The following is a 22,834-nucleotide window of genomic DNA, read 5'->3' as shown; positions in this document are numbered from 1 at the left end:
TTTTATCGTTGGATCGAGCTTCGTGCAGATCGAATTTCTTTGTTTGAAATTCTTTTTAGGAAGTTTTACAAGAAGGCTGATAATAGGTTGCGAGCTGCAATTGTAGAATTTATTTGATAACTTGAAAGGGTGAATTAGAAGATAACGATAAGATAATAAAATGAGTCTTTGTGGAAGTTGCGTGTACATACGTGCGAGTAACGTCCAGGAGTGTCATAGTGTGAGGTCATTACGAAACCTTTGTGTAGGGAGTGGCGGAAATCGCGTTGGCAGCCATTGCGGGCGTTCTAGTTACGTACGGAAAATCGATAGAAAAATGGGTCAAAGGTTGCTTGTATGTAGGGGAGAGTATAAAATTCGTGAACTTCTTGGAACGTGAGAGTGTCGGTAGGTCTGTCCACGAGATAAAGAAGATGGAAGGAGGAAGTCGCATCACCTAAAAAAGGATGAAGAGAAGGAGGTGGTGATAGTGGTAGTGGAGGAGGATCAGAAAGGCGGTGACGGGGAAGAGAACTGTAAGAAGGGGTAAGGGAGCTGAGGACGTGCTGTGGGCGTTCTGCGAGCTTCTCCGGAGGATGCACTCGCTTTGCGGAGTCCGAGGAGTGCGCACATGTCGCACGATTTGGTGGCCGTTGACCGAGTGGCTGTGGAGGACCTCCCACGTGTCGCAACCCCTACCTTCGGAAATCCCACCCTCGTCAATTTTCCCGGTTCAGGGCCCCTCCATTTCCCACCATAAGTAGCGTGTTTCCGCGCGTGGTACGACCAGTTCCCGTTCGACCGCCGTGTGGTACGACTGGTTGCCGTATGTTCATCACAAGCGCTGCTGTACGTCATCACGTGGAGCCTCTCGGCCAATCCGGTAGTGACTAGTGACGAAGAACCAATCGCAGTGGGCTGTCGTGAGAGTGCGCGATATCGGGTGCCTCGTTGGTGGGGGTCGCAAGAGAGCGGCGGTAGCTAAGCGGACGAACACATCCTCGTTCACCGCAGCCCGCCTTGGAAGTCGGTTCTGTGTTCCGAGTTCTCCGGAGGAACTGTTCGCCACGAATGATGGCCCAACCGCTCGACTGTTCGCACGCTTTTTGATCCCTTTTATTTAATCGAATACTATCTGCCTATATCTTTTTTTTTTTCTTTATCGGAAATTATGGCCGTCATCGACCATATCTTCGTCATGGCAACGTTGCCAGGCACTACGATTCTGTGAATATCCACGATTAATCATATTTAATCATTCTTGACGGATGGACAGTGCTTCTCTTCTATTGGCGCGTACGATACAAAGCGGGGAAAAAGTCAGTAATTCCAAACGTGAAGTTTTCCTGGTACACCGGAATTTTGGCAGTTGGTTTGTGTGCCGCGTGGAGAAACCTTGCGACCGCACTTCCGCATTGTTCGCATCTCGGTCGCCGCCATATTGAATTTCAACTGGGTCACCGATTAATCAGTTTTCCGCGGATTCACAGCCGTCCTCGCTGTCCTGCCATCGGCTTTTCCCGCAGTCATCTTTTTGGTGCCGGACATAGCGTACGAAATTTCTTAGTGCAAGTCTAACGTAACTTAACGCAACTGAAGATCATTTTCAACTTTCTTGTACGGAAACCAAACTCGCGGAACGTGCATGGAATTTTGATTCTGATACAGTGCCCCATATACCTAAAATATTACTGGTAGGTAACTATAATTTTTTTCTTCATAATGTATTAAACACTTTCATCATGGATTCAACTTCTTGCAATTTGATCATTTTTTTTTTTTTTAAATTCGACCATCGATAATTTCACAGATTTATATAATATACCGACAATAATCATTTATAAATTCCTTATTGAACACACCACATTAGATTTTCACAAACATTGCTCTAATTATCATTACTTTATATATTAAGCAACTAATTTGAACTGCTGTTACCGCAATATGCATACAAAACTTCCAAAAAGTGTCTCGATGTATAACAGTAAATGTGGCAATACGTGTTAACTCGTGCTAGGTGTGCCGGGCAAATTCGCGATAGACAAAAGATACGTAACATTTTCATCATTTCTGTCGATCATCCAGAATTCATCCGCGTGACTATCAATCGCGATACGGAACTCGTCAAGTAAGCAATTTACAAGAAAAGAAATTAAATTCAAAGGGACAAAAAACCAAAAGAAGTACGCGTCTGTGTTCGCTGGTCTCACTGGGTAAAGATGGCGACTTGGGGGCTTGTAGTGTGGGGCAAATGTGACGCAATCATCACGTGACCGGGCCGTGGCTAGCAGTTCTAGCTGGGGCTAGTGTGTGATCTAACATTATGCTAGGCAGTAGCTACACGCCGGCAGCTGGTAGCACCTCTGGAACCAGAGAAGCTTTTCCAACGTCTTTCGGTCGCTGGGTCAGTGGGGGTGAGAAATGGACTCGGCTATATTTATGTAACAGTCAGTCTTTTTCTCTCTCCTATCGGCCCTACGGCATATCGTCACGACACAAGAGTTCGCCGGAATAATTGGTGCGCAATTGACAAAAGATTTCGCGTCGCGTTCGCAGGATGTTGCAGTTAAAAAAAAACCGTCTGCTACTCGGGCTCAGCAGTGAAACTCGTGGTCCCCCAGCTGTAAAGCATTTACGGGCTCTGGGATCATGGAAAACACTGCAGCGAGTTCTGGCCAGTCTCCAAAAACGATTATCTTGTACGCGAAGCTATGAATTGTCACTGAGATGAAGTTAACGTGATATTGAAATTTTTAATATTTTATTTCGCATAAAATTCATCGAATAAATAGATCATATATTCTTATGTCCGATGTAACATTTTACGAATTATCAGTATCTACGTGTTTTGTAATTATTTAATGATTATTGTCACTGAGTGATAAACTTGACGGAATTACGAGACTATGATTTTACGTAGTTATATGATTTAATACATCTCTTTTTAGATTAAATATTTTTCCCTGTAAATTCTCGGTTAAGCTCTCGCGATTCATCGATTTACTAGATCTTAGTGCCACCTTTGAAGCTTGTCGGCTCACCTGGTACCGTTCACTTTGCTTGCTTATACTTTCTAAATCCACTTACTTTCGTAATCGACAGATACCAGGCACACTGCTCTACGCTTACTCAAAGCAAAACCTGTATAGATATACAATCTTGAGTGGAATTGTGGAAAGTTCAATCGTACAGTAATATGTCGCTATAAAATAACCAGAAGGAAATAGAAAATACTAATGAAATTACAGATACAATTGGATACAAAAATCGTAATATTATTTTATTGTTAAGTAATTGGCACTGTAGGTAATTACTGTTAATATTATAGCACAATTTATTGATATATTTACACCTTAATAAATATTTTTCTTCTTTATATAGATGTACATTAAATGCTAGTAACTAGATACGTTGAGGTGAATAATTGTTAGATTTTTCCGATATACCAAATTTCACGTTTGAATTCGCGAACATGTATCTTCAGCCTATTTCCCCGATTGTCCAGGAATAAATTGCGTGGCAGTATTGTGGCCGGAAAGCTGTCGTAACTCGTTCTTAAGTGAAGAAAGGGAAGCCAAATACTCGCTTGCCTTGTACCACTTTGATCGTACGCACAGTTATAAGAGCCGTATAGCTACGTTAGTATCGTATCTTACTGTTGAGAGGTTCACGCTTGTTGGTTCAATAGATTTTTCGTAACGTATATAATGTGACTTGCATAGTTGCGATATCGTGCGAGTACGTGTTTTATACTGAATATATACTATAGATACAGACATATAGCAGTTAGCAGCGTGGATACGGAGACGCCGGCTCCCGCCATCTTCTCGAGGCAGCGCTTCGCGGCCATCTTTGCCACGCGGTCACGTACCGAAACCGAATATTTCCAGCGGCTTGTGGACGCAACGATTGTCCTGACGAATTCCGTAACTTGGAAATTATACAAGAGAATATTGGTAGATGGTATTCAGCTGGTAGACGAATATATCTGCGTTGTCTCTTGATAATGGCATTATTTTTATTGCGCAACACGGCGCTGTGTCTATTGTCCTTTGTTCTTCGTATATACATTTGATGATGACAATTCGAAAGAAATTCGTTTATTGACTCGTAAAACTTGACAAATAATATCTCGCGTTAATTATTAAACTTTTTTGATTTTATTTAAATATCGAACTACCTTGTAATGACAATAACATCTATTCGATTGACTATTGAATTGGATTCGACTGATTGATAAGAGTTCTCCGACATGGTAGATTGGAAATGGGAGTACTTAATGACAAATTGGATATGACGCTGTTACATTCAATAAATATCATTCACGCATCAGTGCGTGCTTAACAAGTTTTATCACTTTAATTATAATGCGTTTAGCGAAGTAGCTAGTGTATACCTGGCTTCAGGCGTTATCGTTTATGTTGGTTGGTACGCCTAGAGTCAGCAGTTGATAGAGAGTTGCTATCTCGGCGAATACTTGACCACTTTGGAGCGTCATTTGAATTATTATTATCATAAGAAACGTAATTTCCTTGTTTCTCGGTGATTTACTGTTTCCTAACGCTTCACGTGTTTAATGTTACTCAACTTTCACTATCTAAATACATTTTACAATACGCTGTACCAGTGTACGATAAAGATGATTACCTCATATAATTGATATTTGAAAAAGAAACCATTAATCCCATGAGGTATATAGATGGGTTTCGCAAATAAAAAAAAATTGGAAAAACGCAATGTAAATGGCTCGTGATATATAGTCGTCTGAAACTATATAGCGACATCCATTACTTTAATACGATTAAGTCAGCAAGATAATATCCTTCATCTTTACAATATTATTCCCTTTTCCACGTACGTAACGCAAGAAAAGTTGCGATAGGAGTTAATAGAAGAATAATTATTTCTCTTGGACACGATCTAGCTTTTCCTTTCCCTTTTTTCAACTTTCCCATCTCACGCTCCGTTGTTCCCGCAACAACCGAAGAAAGTCACCTTTCGTTTGCCGTTAAGTCACGATCCCCGCCATTCCATTTACCAGACAATTTACTTTAATTTATAACTTATCGGACTAAGATGTCTCCTGGTAATTCGTCATGTCCAGATGATCACGTGCTAGCTTCACTTTCGTCCAATCAATATCCATCCGTATCCACTGTATATAGATATACGTAGCATACGACCTAACGATCTTTATACCCTTAACGTTTCGGTACGTAGATGAAAATATAAGTGAACAAACCCGAGTAGAACCCGTAGCTGCGTACGTTCGAACCGTAAAATGAGGAAATTGCTCGTTTCGCGCGAGTAATGTAGTTGAGCCGCGACATTATTCACACGTTACACTCGTGACGAAAGGGATTGTCGTGCGGTCCTATAACACGGTAAAACTGATGGGTCGATTATGAATGACGATAAAAAAAGACCAAGCTTCTCCATTAAGACAATAATTATCGATAACTCTACCAGCCAAGAATAAAGGTTACATAATCTGTACATTTTAAAAATTGAAGGTCGATCGATCATTCATCTTAATAGTTAATACAGTATACAGGTACAACTCGCTGATAGCACTATGCTAAATATTTTAATAAAATCATAAAGGCAATACCACACTTCGTTTATCAATAAATATTTGCTCGTACATCTCAAGTCGCTACACACTCGTGTAATGATACGCCATACTAGTTCGGTTGCACCTTGGAAATACAATATAAAAAAGAAGCAAGCGATATGAAATACGGGAAGAGACGTCTCTTTTTTTTTCCTCATGCGTGAACTTCATGCTGTATCGCAAAAACGCTTCATGGATGACATCACTGCGGAGAACGCGGGTCGAAGCAGAGGAATGAGAGTGAGGGTTAAGGAAGAAAGACAGAGTGAGGGAGGGAGAGAGAGAGAGAGAGAGAGTGATCGGGAGTGAGGAGAAAGGCCAGGAAGAGGGATGGAATTGCGGTGCAGGGGTAAGGGGTAGGGGGTAGGGATAGAGAATGGCTGTTTGGTAGGGGGGGAAGAGCGAGACACGGCAGTATGTAGTGTGTAAGTGGGATGGGTTAGCCTTGAAGAACTGAAAGAGAAGAAACCATGCATATCCCTGTGTTCCGTTCACTTCGTGAGCGAACCTTTCCAACGAAACGGACGTATCTGGGTATCTAGGCTCCCTTTCGCATAGTGCCGCATTCGCTTATACATATACTCGATTCCTTACCAGAGGAACTGCTCAATTTTGTTTTATCCATACCTGCACGTACTTTTCTAGTGTTTTATGTAGGTAGCGTGTAGAACGAGGTGTACGCGTAGCATCGCAAGGCATATTGTTACGAATCCTTAACCAGGTTATATTATTCGGGTATGTCAGTAGTATTATTTTTCAAATGCGTCAGAGTTTGGATTTTTGTATTATTTCAGGCACGTGGTAATAAGTCTGAATAATTGTTGTTCAGGTATCGTTAGACTCGCAGTATTTTTGTGAGGTCGTATTTGAAGTATTTAGTTATTTATACGTACGTAGACTAAGCGACTGATCTGTTACACGAGAGTTACTGTACAATTTAACTTTTTTTTAAAGTTCCTCTCCTCTCTGTGTTCATAGAGCTGATGCTTCTGACCAATGAGTTCGCGCTTTGTGGTCAAAGAGAATTGCGTCACTCGTGCGTCACAAGCCGCGTTTTGAATTAGCCTGAAATTAGCGATGAATTAGCGGATGGGCTCGGTCGAGTCTCAACGAAAATTTTGGAAGACATCGCGCTACGAGAAATTAATGCTTTGAAATATAGCAACGAATTCGGATACTTTTGTACTCACTAATCATGAATATTCGTATCTCGTGCCTGTGTACATAATCATTAACTTGTTTGCGTATCTGGTTTTTGATTTTTCGATGCGACGCGAATTTGCATATTTTTGTAACGGGAAGTCTTGTTTTCGGGTACTTGTTATAATCTTTATATATATATATATATATTCCGTATCGCATTTCAAGTTTGCCTTACGATCACGAGGAAATCACTCGACTCGTACGATTAAGTCGACCCATCAATTACCCTTCTTTAATAAGGACACGCTTACCGTAATTAATGTTGTTACATTGACTTACATCGTAAGCACATTTTGCACAGAATAATCGTATTTTCGGCCTGGTGGTTGAGTAGCGTGTTTTCACGTTGCGCAAAGGATACGCGTGTCAATTATTGTATTTCTCGTGAACTGATGGGCAGTAAAGATGCATTTACGTCAGGTGCATTTCGGGCTCAATGCCATTAAATTGCAACGATCAATGTCATTATTTTCGTAACGTGTCAATCACTGGTAAGAATTTATTTGGGTCTCAATGATATTATCGATCTATGCCAATAGGTTTCACATAAATTTTCGGCTCTCGAGCTTTTCGCATCAAGTTCTGTTGCTGTTAAGTATGAATACGTATAAAACACAGGAGCATAGGAGTTAAGGAAAAATGCACGTACCTGGGCAGGTTTATCGTTGGGGCTTGATAACTTTGAAAAAAATTGTTTGCGAAATATATTTTCTATTTTTAGTCCTCATTTTTTTCGACGCCTCAATACCATCGAGAAGCATCCAGTTTGGTATTACGTCCAGTTGCTGGCCCTGGAAAACTTGTTGGTATTTCGATATCTCAACGAAGGAACAAATGGATACGCGAGTGCGATACCAGATATTAATACACCTGTCCATCCGCTGGCGTGCAGTAGTATAGATTTTCTAGTTTGTAAAAAGCCAGCGTAAAGATCGTTGAGATTTATTCTATTGTGGGACGGCGTTTATTACGAAATCGCTTTCAAGGTTTCGCAGCAGGTAGATAGGCGAGTGCACACACATAGATATGTATATGTACGCAGGTATCCATCCAGTATATTAGCTATTAATTTTATTCCTGGAGGGCATTAAATTAGCACACCCTGTCATATATAATACTCGTGGGCTTTCATGAACATTCTATTTTTATATTTATTGCATCCATTTTTGGCAAACCACCAGGGTGGGTACATGTGTGGTCACTCCTGGCTTGTTTTATACACGGTGACAGGGCTTGTTATGAAATTTAATGAGAATTTATTAAATTAAAAGACCATTTTTTTCATTACTTTTCAAAGAACGAGGATCGGTTTTATGTATGAAAATTGCATTCTCGTAGTTTTTTTTTTATAATTATTGAAAACGCCCGTTTAAGCGCGCAGTGTGTAGATGCAAAAAAGAGTAACGCATACCAGGGATAAAAGGCTCGAGTGGAAAAAAGCGGAAATATATTTTAATTATAATATCTCGTCAACGCAAGGTTCCTCGCCCACGTACGTGCTGCATGCTCTGCTAATAACGCACGTTTGAAATCGTTTAGCGAAATTAAAAGTTTTGCGTGCTGATAATTTTCTGCGTACACGCAGGATAAGGGAAGCGCATTCTAGTAGGTATATATTGATGCGGTAAAATTTTAAATTGTATCTGGTCACACCGTCTAACAGTGTTAAGCGCAACGTAACTTTTTGATAACACAGTGACTTTTATATTCAGTTTCAACTTTTCGCACGGTTCATTATTCTGCAATAGATTTCAAACGGGTGTCGCGCGCTTCGTGCCTGCGATAGTCATGGATATAATTTCATGAAAATTCCGCCAGGGCGCAGCACCCTCGTCCCTATGCGTAATGTCCTATCGTGAAAAGCTGAACTGGCAGTACTCAAGAGACGAAGAGGAATTTTATTGAAATAAAAAGGAAGGCCTGATAAAATGACGGTTCCGTACTATTTATGGACCATTAATTCTCGTTCCAGGTGGTACAAGATCAAAGAGTCATTTAATTTTTCGAAATGGGGATATAACCCAGGAATTTCCCCAGAGGATCAGAGAAAGCTGGTACTTGTACGAATGGCCTTGAAAGAATAGGGAAAAAGTTTTGTTCGATGCCATCGCGATATTCCACGTTAATTACAGTCGCAATTAACCGACGGTAATTAGAGAATCAATATCCTACGTACGATTGGGCAGAGAACCAGGCGGGAAGGTAAATAGGAAGACGCAGGAACTGAGTAAATCAAAGTCTTGCGGGAACCGAATGGCTTGGAAAAACTATGCATTATATACGTATATATATACGCGCATATATAGGCAGTTATAGGTTAGGGAGTCACATAGGGTGGGCTCGTCTACTTTGGAAGATCCGTCCCTAACTTTCACCCTCACTCGGCCCAGATATCCAAGATGGCGTCGGGAGCGTGAACCCTGCGGGGGTGCGTAGGCCACGCCCTGAACCTACACAGGGTGGGTGCGTTCGTCCCACCCGGAGACGCAAACGTTCGAGTAGCACGCCAAGGACACGCCAAGGACGAGGATCGAACGCCACAACACGAGGAAAAATTCATCATCCTCATTTCTCTTCTGGCAATCGTTGTCGTTCCACCTCGCAGGGATAACTTTTCTTTACCGTTACCATCTTACGGAAATTACCTCCGGATCCATGGAATACAGAAGGTATTGACTTCCGGCTCGGAAGGGATCATGTCGTACGAGCTACGTTTGAATACGATACCATGGAATGGATTGAAAATATAATCAAAGTTATAATAACCCGAGGGCACGTTCTTCACGGGTATCGTAACATTGACGTATACCTACTTGCATAAGTGCAATCTGGATATGACGTTAAGTAATCCATATGACTTTATCCGATTTCAAAGTTCCCATAACCTTTCGGCATAAGACAAAGCCGCTGGATGCGACTTTCTTGCCTATAATCTTACGGACGCTACCTGCAAAAGAGACACAAGGCCAACCGGTCTCTTGGAGGTTTTCCGATCGAATCCAAGTAATGCGCGCCGGATGATTTAGGTGCAGGAAGAGATTATACGCCGGAGAACTGGTTATGTATTAACGTCTGGTATCCATTGTGCTGGCCAGTTTTCGCGGTCGTCGGCTACGTTCCCCATGATCTCTCTCGAGTGAAAGCTACATAAAGGTGAGTTCAGATTAGAATGCTCGAAGACGTCTGTGGCTCGCGAGTCACGTGCAGCGCCCTGGAAAATCGGATCGTTCGATCGGACAGTCCAGTAGCCGTGTTTCCCTGGCACGTTCGATTTCGGTTACAGTTAGGGAAACTAAGCATGCCTTCGTGGACAGGCTGGAAGGGATACTAAGCGGGGTACCTACAGGCGAGGGATGTTCCTCGAGGTTTCGAGGGTCTGGATGGAATCGTGTTGGCGGAGGAGGCGAGAGGCGTCGTTTCCGGCGTGGCACTGGCAGTTTGGCAGGCTAGCTGGGGCCATGCGACATGTGTGTCAGTGCTAGTGGTACCGGTTCGCCTTGATCCCTCGAATAGCCAGTCATCTCTTACGTAAGTCCAAGAGAGCGACTTATCTCCGCACGCAAGAGCGAGAGACGCCGGACGGCGTGAGAGAACAGAGTCCTCCTTGTCTTCCCTTCCGCCTCCTCCACGTTCTCGCTCTCTCGCTCCTCTATCCCTCGCTCCCCTCCTTCACCCTCGCCTAGGACTTCCCTCTCTGCTCCTCTGCTCTCTCTCTCTCTCTCTCTCTCTCTCTCTCTCTCTCTCTCTCTCTCTCTCTCATCCCACCGATCCCCTCCTCTCACTCGCTTCACCACTCTGTTCATCGCGTTTCCCCAAGCGGAGCTACGATCCTCCCTCTTTCGCCTGCCAAAGGATGCCAGAAGCCCTGCTCTATGGTGTGGTACGGAGTCCTTCTAGGAAGTAGGAAGGGTGCGAAAGGGAGAAGCCTGAGCTACGCGCTCCACGAGCCATGGGAACGAAACGCGCTCTCGTCCGCCTCTATCCGTCCGTCGGTTCTGCAGGCATTGCATCGTAGCCAACGTATGTACGACGCTGCCAGACAGAGTCTCGATGTGCTATTATGCGCCGATGACGTCATGGGACACGCTCCCGTCATCTCCGTTTCACGTGGACACACCCGCTAAGGAACCCACGTTACCCCCGCGGGATCCATTTCCGTTTCCAAGGTCTCTTACCAGCCCGGGTTCCCCTGGTATCCCCTTAACGAGAAGGGATCCTGGGATACCACCCCAGGAAAATCTCTCCTAACGATCCACCGTCCTTGCCGTCATTTTCCTGCTTAACCTCGACGATTGATCCTCCTCACTGCCAGTGTCACTCCCCGACCTCCGTCTGTACCCTCGGTAACCTCCTTTATTTCTCTGGATGATCATCCACGTCATTAACGAACGACTATCCTTTGTTTTATTGCTGATCGATGACGCTCGCCATTAAGCGCCTATACACACCTATCATGAATGCTAGGAACAGGTGAACATTGCCCCGTGCTCAATGGTGTCGTCGGCCATCATCAGGAATAATCGAGCGACCCGTCGATCCCAGAGATTTCATTTTGCTACTGATACACGCGTGTCGTATGGAAACGAATGAATTATACCTGAGCTTAGTTTTAATCTCATGCGTGAATGAATCAGGTGGTTTCCGATTAAACATAAAACAGTCATTATAAATCATTGGTACAAAATCAAGTAGTCTTATGTATACATGTATATCGACGACTCGATCTTTATAAAGGTATTTGCAAGCTCATGAATCATTCGCAGTTAATATGACCCGAATATACCTAAGCTAGAAAAGTACGTAGTCCAGGGTCGTCTCTATTTTCGCGCGTCGACTCCGCCCAGGAACTACGTATATTTCCTCGAGGGTGTCCAACTAGCAGCTAGTTCTCCGAATTTGGATGACAGTCGCGCCTGGTGGCCCAGTTTGTGGTACGAGGGGGGATCTATGTATGTATGTCACTGCACATGCGCTCTTTGCATTTTACTTACGTTCCGCAACGTAAACGGTCCTTAAGTTGAATTCGACTGTAGCTTAGTTTTACGATGCGTTCATGTATATATATATATATATACACGTTCACCTATATGTCGTATCGTACGGTACTGTATACATACTGATATGAATATACATATATTTACTGGCCGGTTATATACATATATATATATATATATATACACTGTATCCCATTCCATATAGGGAGCAAACGGCCGTCTAGGTACGTGTATTCACGTTAGGTACACACGCTGCATACTAAGACCCACCCAGACCTGCTGTGCGAGTCCATTACAGAAATTGCATTTCTGGAAATTACCCTGATGCTATAAGCTTAGGCGAATAGAAAGTCCAACGCGATGCGTGCGTCAAGGTATAAGTGTCGGTGAGGAATTTTCAGGAAATCTTTAAGTTTTCACGTTTTATCTCTTCCCTTTACTTACTTTCTAACCATTTGCTAAAAATTTGCGAATAATCGATTTCTGCCTACTTTGTAAATATTTTTTATACTGATCCCTTTTAGGAATTCTATCCTACTAGGACTTTATTTATAATTCGCAAAAGTTTACGCGGTGCATTCATGAAATTTCTAGTGAATACACAATGCACCGTGCATTACGTATAATCGGTGTAGCTTCTTATACATATTATATATAAGACACGAGGATTCTGTTTGCAGTGCGTACACTTTTATTTAATGCCATGGACCTAGGATACCATGGTAGTAGGCAGTAGTAGCAGTGCTATATTTTGAATTTCAATACGTTTCTGTATTTCAATGGGTTGCGTATAGCGTATACACTGAAATATATGTTTGTCCTGTGTAAAATCATCGGACGTAGTTGCAGCTGTTCGTACTATTGTTTCGTAATCAGCTTCTATAACGTTTTACACAATGTCATGCAGATGGCAAATATGTGTATACATAAGGTTATCGGAGTATATTATTATTTGGTCTGAGATTTTTCGAGCTGCTTTAACAGAGTGAACTGGTCAGGTGATTAAATGTCATCGGCTATTACCGATAGGATTGACTTTAGTAGATTACCTGTTATCTATTTATGAATCTTTATCCGTACCCACTTACTTATCTCTTTATCTGTCTATTCATTATATCTATAACACAGCAGAAAAATGTGCAAGCGTATATGAAATTATAGTATGCAAGGTAATATACGTTATTGGAATTGGCATGTACGGTATACGTGCATGTAAAAATAAGTAAGGTTAAAAATTTCTTTGACTTATAAAACGATATACGCGAAACAAGATTACGCTAGCTTCTCTGTTTTCACTTCCGTCGCACTTTTTGCTGTACGAATGAGTCGACTTTGCATTTCGGTACACGCGATAAGGCTGGGACACGGTCTCGAGATACTTCAAAGCCTCGTCTACCTCTTATTGAAGACTTTCTCGCTATCTTCTTCTGCACTGTGTGTCGTGTTCTCCTTTTTATTTTACTTATCGTCGTAGTCGCGGTATTAGCAAAACTTTCTGCACACTACGTGTATTCCTTGCTGGGGACAACCGAAGGTCTCAGCAGCTGTCGTAGAAGATTGCGAGGGTGTAGAGAAACTTTTCATTTATTTTTCAAGCAGTCCTACTTCTACGAACATTTTTCCTGGTTGTAACGCGAGCGAGAAAAGCTAACGTGTGAGCGTTAAAAAAAAAGTGTAAAGCTTGGTCAATGTCGAAAACAATTTTATTTTCATTCCAATCGCACCTTCTCAACAATTATTTCTTGCGCCTTTTCTAATTGGAGAACTCATAAAATTAAATTTATCGTCTTGTAACTACTACGGAATGATTTGAAGGCGCTAAAGAATTCGTTGCGTAATCCAGGGGCCCCGTAAGAGACTCTGCAAAAGATAAGACTCAGATATCTACCCGACGTTGAGTGCTTCGCGTGCGATAGACTCGCTATTGAAAATCCTCTCTCTATATATAGACAGAGTGTACGTTGTAACGTATACACGGTAGCCAACTGTCAGTTAAAAAGTTACCCAGAAGGCACCATGTCGATGAAGTATTGGGACAATTCTTTTTTCTATCAAGATCATCCCGAAGTTTATTCAAACGTCATTCCTTTCAAATATCCACGGGATGTGCATGTCATAAATTATGAGACCGACCGGAAATAAATATTCGAATTATTGTCAGAGCATCGCTAGATACATTTAACTGATTACAGGCAAAAATTCACAATTTTCAAATGAATTCGCACGTGATAATACGACCTTTACTATTTGTATGCTATACTACTATGCATATATATAAAACTCATATTGATACAAACAATGCCCTTACAAAGTCGGCCATGTACATAATACATGTCCCGTGTGTGCCTACTGCTGGCCTACATTCCAACAACGATACTATGAACCGGGTCGAGGGGGTCCCTCGCTTTGTTGAACATTAAGTCGCGCTCAAGACTTTTTCATAGGAATATGCTACCAGCTAAAGCACAATAGAATTCGTACTGTGTTATTTTTATTAAACGCACCACGCGCAGTATTTCCATAGCCGCGTGCCAAATTGGTATCTTTCCCGTATGGCAGAACGATAACCGATTCTGGTCCTCGTTAGCATTACGAATTGTAGCCATGCAAATGGACACAGAGAAACTATATGTATACGTATATCAGCCATCCTGTACATACGCACACTTCAGCCGTACGACCGTACAGTCTGGACGTTTCCACCCGGAAACCGTAGTTTCGGCTTCCGCTTTCGCACGTGATTACCACGCGTAGTGTACAGTGGTTTCATTTCGAGCGGCGATAAGGTAAACGCGTGCGTAACGGACGCGTTCATTTGACGAGCTTGCGAATATCGAAATTCGAGCAAGATATAGGATTTTATTGGGATATATTTCCGTATACTTCGATATATATACTGTGAATTAAAGTCAGCTCGCAACGTTAGGTCTTACGACCTAAAACTAATTTGGATATTTTGAAAAATATATGTACCAGTATACAATAATATATATACAGGGTGTTCATTATGAAACGCACTGTAGTAACACCGTTGCATTCCTTGTCAAGTTCTAAGGAATACGTGTATTTTGATTTTTTATTTCATGTATCAAAGTTTCGAGATAATCAAGGTTGAAGTTGCAGTAATGCGACCAATCAAAACGCGTTTAAACGGAGCGTAGATGACGTCGCGAGCCAGCCCGCAAGGCCTGCTTGCCCTAGGCCAATAACACTAAGATTATCGTCGTAGTGTCCCTGTTTATCTGCATGTAATTGAGTAAGATACAAGGGACGATACTCTTAGTGTTATCGGCCTAGTGTAAGCAGGCCTTGTGGGCTGACTCGCGACGTCATCTATGCTCCGTTTAAACGCGTTCTAAATTGGTGGCATTACTGCAACTTCAACCTTGATTATCTCGAAACTTTGATACATGAAATAAAAAATCAAAATACACGTATTCCTTAGAACTTGACAAGGAATGCAACGGTGTTACTACAGTGCGTTTCATAATGAACACCCTGTATATATATTATTGTATACTGGTACATATATTTTTCAAAATATCCAAATTAGTTTTAGGTCGTAAGACCTAACGTTGCGAGCTGACTTTAATTCACAGTAAGTTTTCATCTTTCGTACTGATTTCTCATATTCTTCTCCACCTTTTTATCAGCCACGAAAACTCGCGTAATGATACTCAATCGGCGTTTTATACGGGCGCATAAATATCCGCTGTTGGACATATATATGTATAAATATGTGTGCGTGAATATACGTGCGTGCTTCCCCTCGTGCGCGTTGTGCGTTACGTAACGGAAAGGGGTTTCAGCCTTGAGCTGCCATTGTGTCCAACAAGCCCGGAGAGCCAGAGCGCAGAATCTGCTCGTGGGCCACTCCAACACATTCGTGTTTATCAAGTTTTTTCCAAATAGTCGGGATTTGCTTTTGCATTTATTAGCTTTTCTCTTTTTATAAGCTTTTCTCATCAGCGTCGTCAGCTTCATCAGGGTCAGCCAGTAGCCATGATCAAGGAACGTAGCAGTCCCACGAACATCGTGTGAATCTTTGTACCACGAAATTGGCAGAACCTGCTAGCATTCGGTTCGACGTCTCTTTTTGCCTCTTCCATGTTTTATTCGCATACTCCTGGGGGCGAGAGGCCTGGATCGATCGGTTTCTCCCTCAAAATGCCGCACTACCCTTTCTGCTCTGCCTCCTTGAATCTTATACGCTTCGTGCTCGAGCGCCGAATTATAGATATACATATTTAGATTCGTATAGGGTCGCTGTGCTAGATAGACCATAGACTATACGTATAGAGTATAGAGCGTAGACTAGATTATGGATACAGTCCGATACTGATTCTGTGCTATAAGGTATGTATACGCGCTCTTGCGTTTGTATATATATATGTATACATATTGTAGGTTAAACCATACTGTCGTATCTGTACAGTACTGTACCTACTACTGCCTTTCGATTATCCAGTTTGGACACTCGGCGAAGACTCGAGGTTTATGTAGGGTAGATATTTGACTTTAGGGAGTATCTGCAGTATTATTGTATCCAAAAGATTCGCCGTCTGAACATCAAATCATAGAATTTATGTCAAGACACGTTCCTTTATTTCCTTTTTTGCTGTTTCCAAGCATTCTCAACGTCACAACAGCGTCTATCTTTCAATCATTTTTCATGATCGTGTATCGTGTGTATTGCGATAAACTCCTGAATGCCATTCTGAAAGTAAGTGTGCAGTGTGTAGCCTGCCATTATTCGCGAAGACCTACGTGCCACGATCCCGGATGAGAGTGACATCACCCGGCACCTAAGGACGTCGATAATAATTAGAATCGCGTAATTGCGCGTAGGACGGCTCATAAGATTTGCGCATGCGCACAGGTACACGTACACGTAATAACGTTACTAGATAAATCGCGGCGAGGACAAACGTGTACGCCGGTTGCATCCTTTATATAATCTACTGGGATTCACGTAATTTCAATTCCTAAACGATTATTATACGTGCGTTCGAAGTTCAAAGTGAATTGTATTTTCTTTATAGGACATAAAGAAGAAGTTAAAAATTTCTATAACGTTTCATATTAACTTCCGGGCACATCTAGGCGACGGCCCAGGCTCCACGCAGCTGGCCCCTCATCTAGAACGGATTTGATTGATTTTTTTTGCAATCATTTGTATGTCTTTTGTAGGTGTTGATACTGCATCCATGACGTTTGATAGTCCATCATTTATTTATTATATTAAAATTAATTTTCTAGGGAATTCTTCTTTAGGTTAGCCCCTCATTTAAATATTTTATTACCTAATCGCTTTTTGCTCATATGCAATCGTTTGTAGGTGCTTCGTATGTCCTTGACGATATGAAATAATTGATTCTTTTAACGTAAACAATGAAAGAAATTTTATCTAGTGAATTCCATAAACAGCAGCTAGCGCGCATGCGTGGGGACTTCAATATGTCAGATAAATCACATTGTACACGTACTTATCTGTATCTTAATTATATGGCATATCATTATAGTGAAGATTATATTAGATTAATGATTTCGTTATCAAGTGCTCCTTAGGAAACAAAAAAAAACGTGTTCAAAAAGTGCATACACAAAACGGCGTACAATTGCTTTCCTTTTAAATTGCCAACATTGATAGAGTGATGAAAAATTACAGATATCTGAAGTTGAAATTTGCCAGAAATTGTTCTCAAATCGGGACAGGCATGATGAGCTTTTAGATGACGATGGTGATAATTGTGTCAGCACAAATTTTGAATCTCTTCTGAATGCTGGTGATATTGAGGTAGAGTTTGAAGCAGTTATTATCTACAGAGAAGAAAAGACTGTGCAAGCTGTTCTCGGTTTTCTTATTCAAAAGGTAATTTTTAATTTATTTATTGATAATTTTATTTATTGAACTTGATACACATAGCGTACAGTGTCATGCATAATTTGTATTTTCTTACAGAAATGGATGCTCAAACAACAGATAAATATGTACAATCAATTTTTATCGAAAAATGGTTACTATTTTTTGAATGCTTAACGTGAATCGAACGTTGCCTTTGTCTCTACATAAATGCTGTTATCTCCATCACTATTGTAAATACATATTTCGTTTATTCTAGTACTTCGAAGTATACTCGGATAGGTATGTATTTATAGTATTTATTAATAATATGATTGTACAACAAAGATAAACATCTTCTGCAAACTCTTATGTTACATTATATTAGACTTCTCCCTAAGCACCTTCAATTTTGCTTTTTTCTTTGCCAGAAGAGATATCTGTGTCCAGAGGTAATGTATACAGTCACCTAAAAAGCAGAAGGAAGAGTACTACTATAGAAAAAAAGATTACAAATTTTTAAAATCTAAATAATAACTGACTTATATTGGTACAGAATTCCAATGAAGCATCTTTAAGGATTGGTATAAATTCTTTAATGAAATGCTAAAATCCAAGGTAAAGACTATTGAATACAGTGGTTCTTCGCAACACTGGCAAACAATCGAATGACCTTTTACGTTGGACAACTCATAATTCTTTCAATGTTGGCAATTTAAGGAGAACAATTTATTGTACGCCGTTTTGTGTGTGCACTTTCTGAACACTCCTTTTTTCTTAAGGAGCACATGATAAGGAATTCATTAATATAATTTTCACTATAATGATATATGCCATATAATTATTCGTTTGCATTTTTTATATAACCCTAAGAGTAATGCTCCACCTTTCTTTATGATCATCCAGTTAATTATACAATTTAGTGAACACTAAACTGTACAATTGTAAATGTTTCAGAACTAAGAAAAGAGCACTAATAAATATTTGATACCTCGGTTTACAATGTTTAGTAATATAATTAAGATACACGTCCGTGCGTGTAAAATGTGTACGATTTATCTAATATATTGAAGTCCCCACTCATGCGCGCTAAGTGCTGTTTATGGAATTCCCTAGATACAATTTCTTTCATTATTTACGATTAAAGAATCAATTATTTCATATCATCGATGAGATATGAAGCACCTACAAGTGATTGCATATGAGCAAAAAGCGATTTGGTTATAAAATATTTGAAAGAGGGGCTAACCTAAAGAAAAATTTCCTAGAAAATTAATTTTAATATTATAAATAAATATTGAACTGTCAAACGTCGTAGATGCAATATCAAACGCCTACAAACGATTGCAAAAAAATAATTCAAATCCGTTATACATGAGGGGCTAACTATGAGGAGCCAACAGCCGACAGGAATGACACTGGAACGTTGTTACCGACGGTGGGTAAGCAGGTATAGATACTCTGTAAATGTCTCGGGATTTACAAACCATTTCAGTAGCGTGTTCCGCGCGTACTACTCGTAAACTGTTAAACTTCTTCGTTGCGCATATATTTCAACCCTGACACTTATTCCTATCTACGTATCCCCACGTCAGTTTGTTAAACTTTTCACGAGCTGCTTATATATACACATATGATGTCATTTAGACGCACGTAGCAGCAAGAACGAAGAGGGATGCCTGTGGAATGGATTTCAAGGACTCTTTCTGGGAAGGTATACAACGAAGCCGAATTCCCGGCACAATCCTGAATTCCTACGCGATACCTTGAGAATTCGTTAATTCGTACGTCCATTGCTGTATGACTCTTGCATGGCTGTATAACTCCGGAATAAGGTTATATTGCAAGATCCAGGTGTACTATGTAAAGATAAAAAGAATGTCAATATAATTTTATTGACATTCTCTATAAACGACAGCGCGATCGCAGCGCGGAAACGGAAAAGTTGATAACTTCTAGTATGGTATACCTATACCGTCCATTTGACGAAGTTGGATAAAGTTAACTACTCGAGCGAAGAACTGGGTCTCTCGGTTGGATTTCACTTGATTATACGCAAGAAAGATTTGAAATGCCATTAGCAACAGTGCAATGATGAAAACTTGAAGTTGTATTACTGGTATTTTTGTCTTTACGATGACTGCTGTCAGTACCGATTAGTTTTACGTAACTGGAGATGCCTCGTTACACTCGCTATAAGTGACCGGTATGAGACTTTTGAATTGGCAAAATAATTCAATGATAATACTGAGGTTAGTATAGGATGAAACAGATCCTATCAATTTGAAAATCGAAAGGAAGAGCTTGATCACGTGTACTCACAATGTCTATATGTAACTATACGTCTGCGTGGGCTTTTATACGCATGTCCCAATGTATTACATGAGTTAGCAGGAAGGACGCGTTATGTTGCTATTTATTTTCTCCACAGAAATTTGAAGACGTTCCCGGCACATTAATGAATTGGAGTTTTGCTGGCTTTCTTAAAATAGAGCAGCACCCAGCCGCTGCCAGGAAATTAGTAGTAACTTTGGAAACGGGAGTATGACATATGATTACCATGGTACAGGCATATGTATACATATAAAGGTCGGAACCGACACGTATCCATAAGAGTTGGGTTAACGAGAAAAAAAAATGGAATAGAAGAAAGATATGACCGCCATTGGCAAATGGGCTGTCCAAAGTTCTTCGGGGAGTTCCAAGAAGAAAAAAGGGTCGAGGAAGAGGATGGAATATTAAGATGGAAAGAAGAAATCAATGGCGAGAGCCGTAGTAGCGCGTGGATTGTAATAGTAATTACAGATGATGCAAAGAGAATACGTATATGTGCATATACCTGAAAAGGACGAGGGTCAAGAAAAAGACGTAGGAGGGACTCCCGTAGGTATTAATTATCCTGCTTCTCCTATTTGCAATATCGCACCGCATACGGCAATTACGGCCTTTTCGCAGCGGATAGATATTCTCCCGTTATGGAACGCAATAAGCCTCGGGATAGGAAGGCGAGGGCTTCGTTTTATGCCATATGTGGGACTGGGAGGAGGGAGCTGGATGCTACGTGTATGAGCTAGATGGTCTTGCATAGAGAAACATGCGAGTAAAGAGAGATTGGAAAAGGCGTAGAGAGATAAATGAAAGAAAAATACAAATATTTCCTCCATTACTCGAGAAGAGTTTGCGCGAGCTTTTGAAGCGTCAGCGTAACAAAAGTTTGAGGACGGTACCCCGGTACACTGTGTGGCCCCGGTGCCATTTACTTGTATACCTGCCCTTTTGTTTTTCACTCTTTGTTCTTAGGACAGCCTACGAGGCACGTCATTGTGCTTGTTAATCATTGCTTCGTGAAATGACGTCGAGCATATATCGAAACGGAAAATTAGTCGATAAACAGTTCTAATTCTCACCTTCTAGTCTGGAGGGTTCGATTGATCTCTTTAATTCATGGTCGAGCCGCTAGTGGCGCTACTGTCGCTACGGTGGCGTCTTGTTTCGTAGACCCGCGTTGTTTTTCATCTTATACACTGCTTTGACTCGATGCTCACTTGTCTTATTGCAGGGAGTAAAGCCATCTAACGGAATAAGTAGAAGACTCAATCTACAGCGGTATCCTGGATTTTCATGATCCCCCGAGCATGGCTTGAAAATCTTTTCAACGCTGAGGGACCTAAAGGTTATGAAATTAATAAAGGACGAGTCTCTACAAATCTAATCAATTTCATTGATGAAATCGTTATCGTCGTTTTCATTTTATACCTTCGATTCACCTGGGTACAGACTTTATCTCTTTTTCTTGGCATTGAGCTATAACGATTATTCAGGTTAAATTACTGGGACCTTATACATTGCTCAGGAGTGTTGAAATGTCAGGTGTGAGCTGTAATTGAGAATTCTAGTCGCAGGTAAGTCAGACTTGTTCATCCGTAAATATTCAGACCTCTTCTTCAGCCTTCTTAGCCCGTATACTCAATTCGTTTTACCTCTTCATAGTGAAGCGCAGTTTCTCGTGACTTTGTTACGAGAACTAAGGAGGCAAGAAAATAAGGAAAGATGTGTATAACGAAAAAAGAAGAACCCTTGTCCAACTCACTTCTGTCGTGCATTTGTGCAATCATCCGGCGCAAGAAGGTTAGAACGATGGCAGTCGAGACGAATGCGAATGAAGTTGGCCAACCTGGTTAGTAGATGGTTAGTACACACATGTTGGGCACAGACGACGTCGAAGGTCGCGTTTACGTTTGCGTAAGTCGTGTCGGTTGCATGGCACGCGCTTATGCCAGAGCTTGTGTCGTCTTTACCTTCGCGTACCAGTTGATCCAACCAGAAGAAAATTAAAAGCTGTCAAAGATACGTTTAAGAGAATTACAAGTTCCTCTTACAACATGGCACTTCAAATTGGCAAATAAAAATAAAAAAAGGACTCACAGAAGAACACACTTTCTTCAGACGTTGAATGCCTTTGTTCGCTAAAATTGAAAGTATCTTTTTTCTAAATAATATTAATGACAGCACTCATAGATATATTTAAAAAATTAATTTAAATCAATCTTTTTACACACTTCATAGTGTCTGCAAAATAAAACGAATCGTTTCACAGACGTTTCTGCAGCTTCGACTGAAACTCACAGTACTTTAACGTAATTGTGTGGAACCACGTATACGTATGTACATATATATAGTCACCGGTATGATATTAGCGTCTCGCTGACGATAAACGCGTGTGGGTGAGATCCCAAGGTTCCTCTAGATTAGCTTGGCCTCCGACCGTCTCTAACTATCCGCTAACTAATAACCGTGCAGTGCTCACGTGAAGATTCTAAATGCGAGATAAACCTCTGTTGAAATCCTAATGGCGCGAGCGTCAATGCTGCAGTGATAAGAACAGGTCTCGGTTTGAACGATTGAAATATTTGAGGTTAGAATTTGGTAGTTTAACGTAGATCTTTTAACACGTTTATCAAGCCAGTCATACGACATCTGATTCACCGTACATAACCTAGTTACGTGAAGTTTTGATCCATGTCCTTTCGCAAGATCGTATCACGCTTACCAATTGCAATAATGGTGAATGAAATGATGCCGGAGATTGGCGTCGTGTTCCGGTATAAAATGAGGAAATAATTGATATAGAGCGTTTACGAGTAACGAAGAGTTTTCGATACCAATCAAAGTTGATGCTCGCTACTTCCTAACGATATGGTT

General features: G+C 41.0%; 1 protein-coding gene and 1 long non-coding RNA gene across 8 annotated transcripts; one reads left to right on the top strand and one right to left on the bottom strand.

The window, feature by feature from the left end:
- Nucleotides 1-191: 191 nt before the first annotated feature.
- On the top strand, nt 192-21,830 carry LOC107269956. Of its 4 annotated transcripts, none has more exons than XR_003060352.1 (3): nt 192-1,673; nt 21,192-21,534; nt 21,623-21,830. It is a non-coding gene; the product is annotated as an uncharacterized LOC107269956 (long non-coding RNA). The 4 variants fall into 4 exon arrangements; XR_003060353.1 differs by lacking the exon at nt 192-1,673 and adding an exon at nt 16,167-16,669; XR_001538191.2 differs by lacking the exon at nt 192-1,673 and adding an exon at nt 18,893-19,070.
- LOC107269955 lies at nt 17,937-22,834 on the bottom strand. Of its 4 annotated transcripts, none has more exons than XR_003060349.1 (6): nt 22,192-22,834; nt 22,058-22,114; nt 21,723-21,970; nt 21,389-21,656; nt 21,040-21,299; nt 17,937-18,101 (listed from the first exon to the last, which is right to left on the bottom strand). XR_003060349.1 is itself a non-coding variant. In XM_025087332.1 (4 exons), the coding sequence occupies exons 1-4, from the start codon at nt 22,194-22,196 to the stop codon at nt 18,098-18,100; spliced, it is 321 nt and encodes a 106-aa protein (XP_024943100.1). In that variant the 5' UTR covers nt 22,197-22,834; the 3' UTR covers nt 17,937-18,097. The 4 variants fall into 4 exon arrangements, 1 of the variants encoding a protein (XP_024943100.1); XR_003060350.1 differs by having other exon boundaries at nt 22,058-22,098; XR_001538190.2 differs by having other exon boundaries at nt 22,058-22,834.

The sequence above is a fragment of the Cephus cinctus genome, unplaced genomic scaffold (genome assembly GCF_000341935.2).
Source record: "Cephus cinctus unplaced genomic scaffold, Ccin1 Ccin1_scaffold0692, whole genome shotgun sequence".
NCBI lineage: Eukaryota > Metazoa > Arthropoda > Insecta > Hymenoptera > Cephidae > Cephus > Cephus cinctus.
The sequence above is the reverse complement of the archived record's forward strand: the minus strand, read 5'-3'. Positions and strand labels throughout refer to the sequence as shown.

Coding starts and splice junctions, on each gene's coding strand:
- LOC107269955 (XM_025087332.1), bottom strand. Junction 21,971..22,057: donor TGAAGAAAGTGTGTTCTTCT/GTGAGTCCTTTT, acceptor TATCTTTGACAG/CTTTTAATTTTCTTCTGGTT.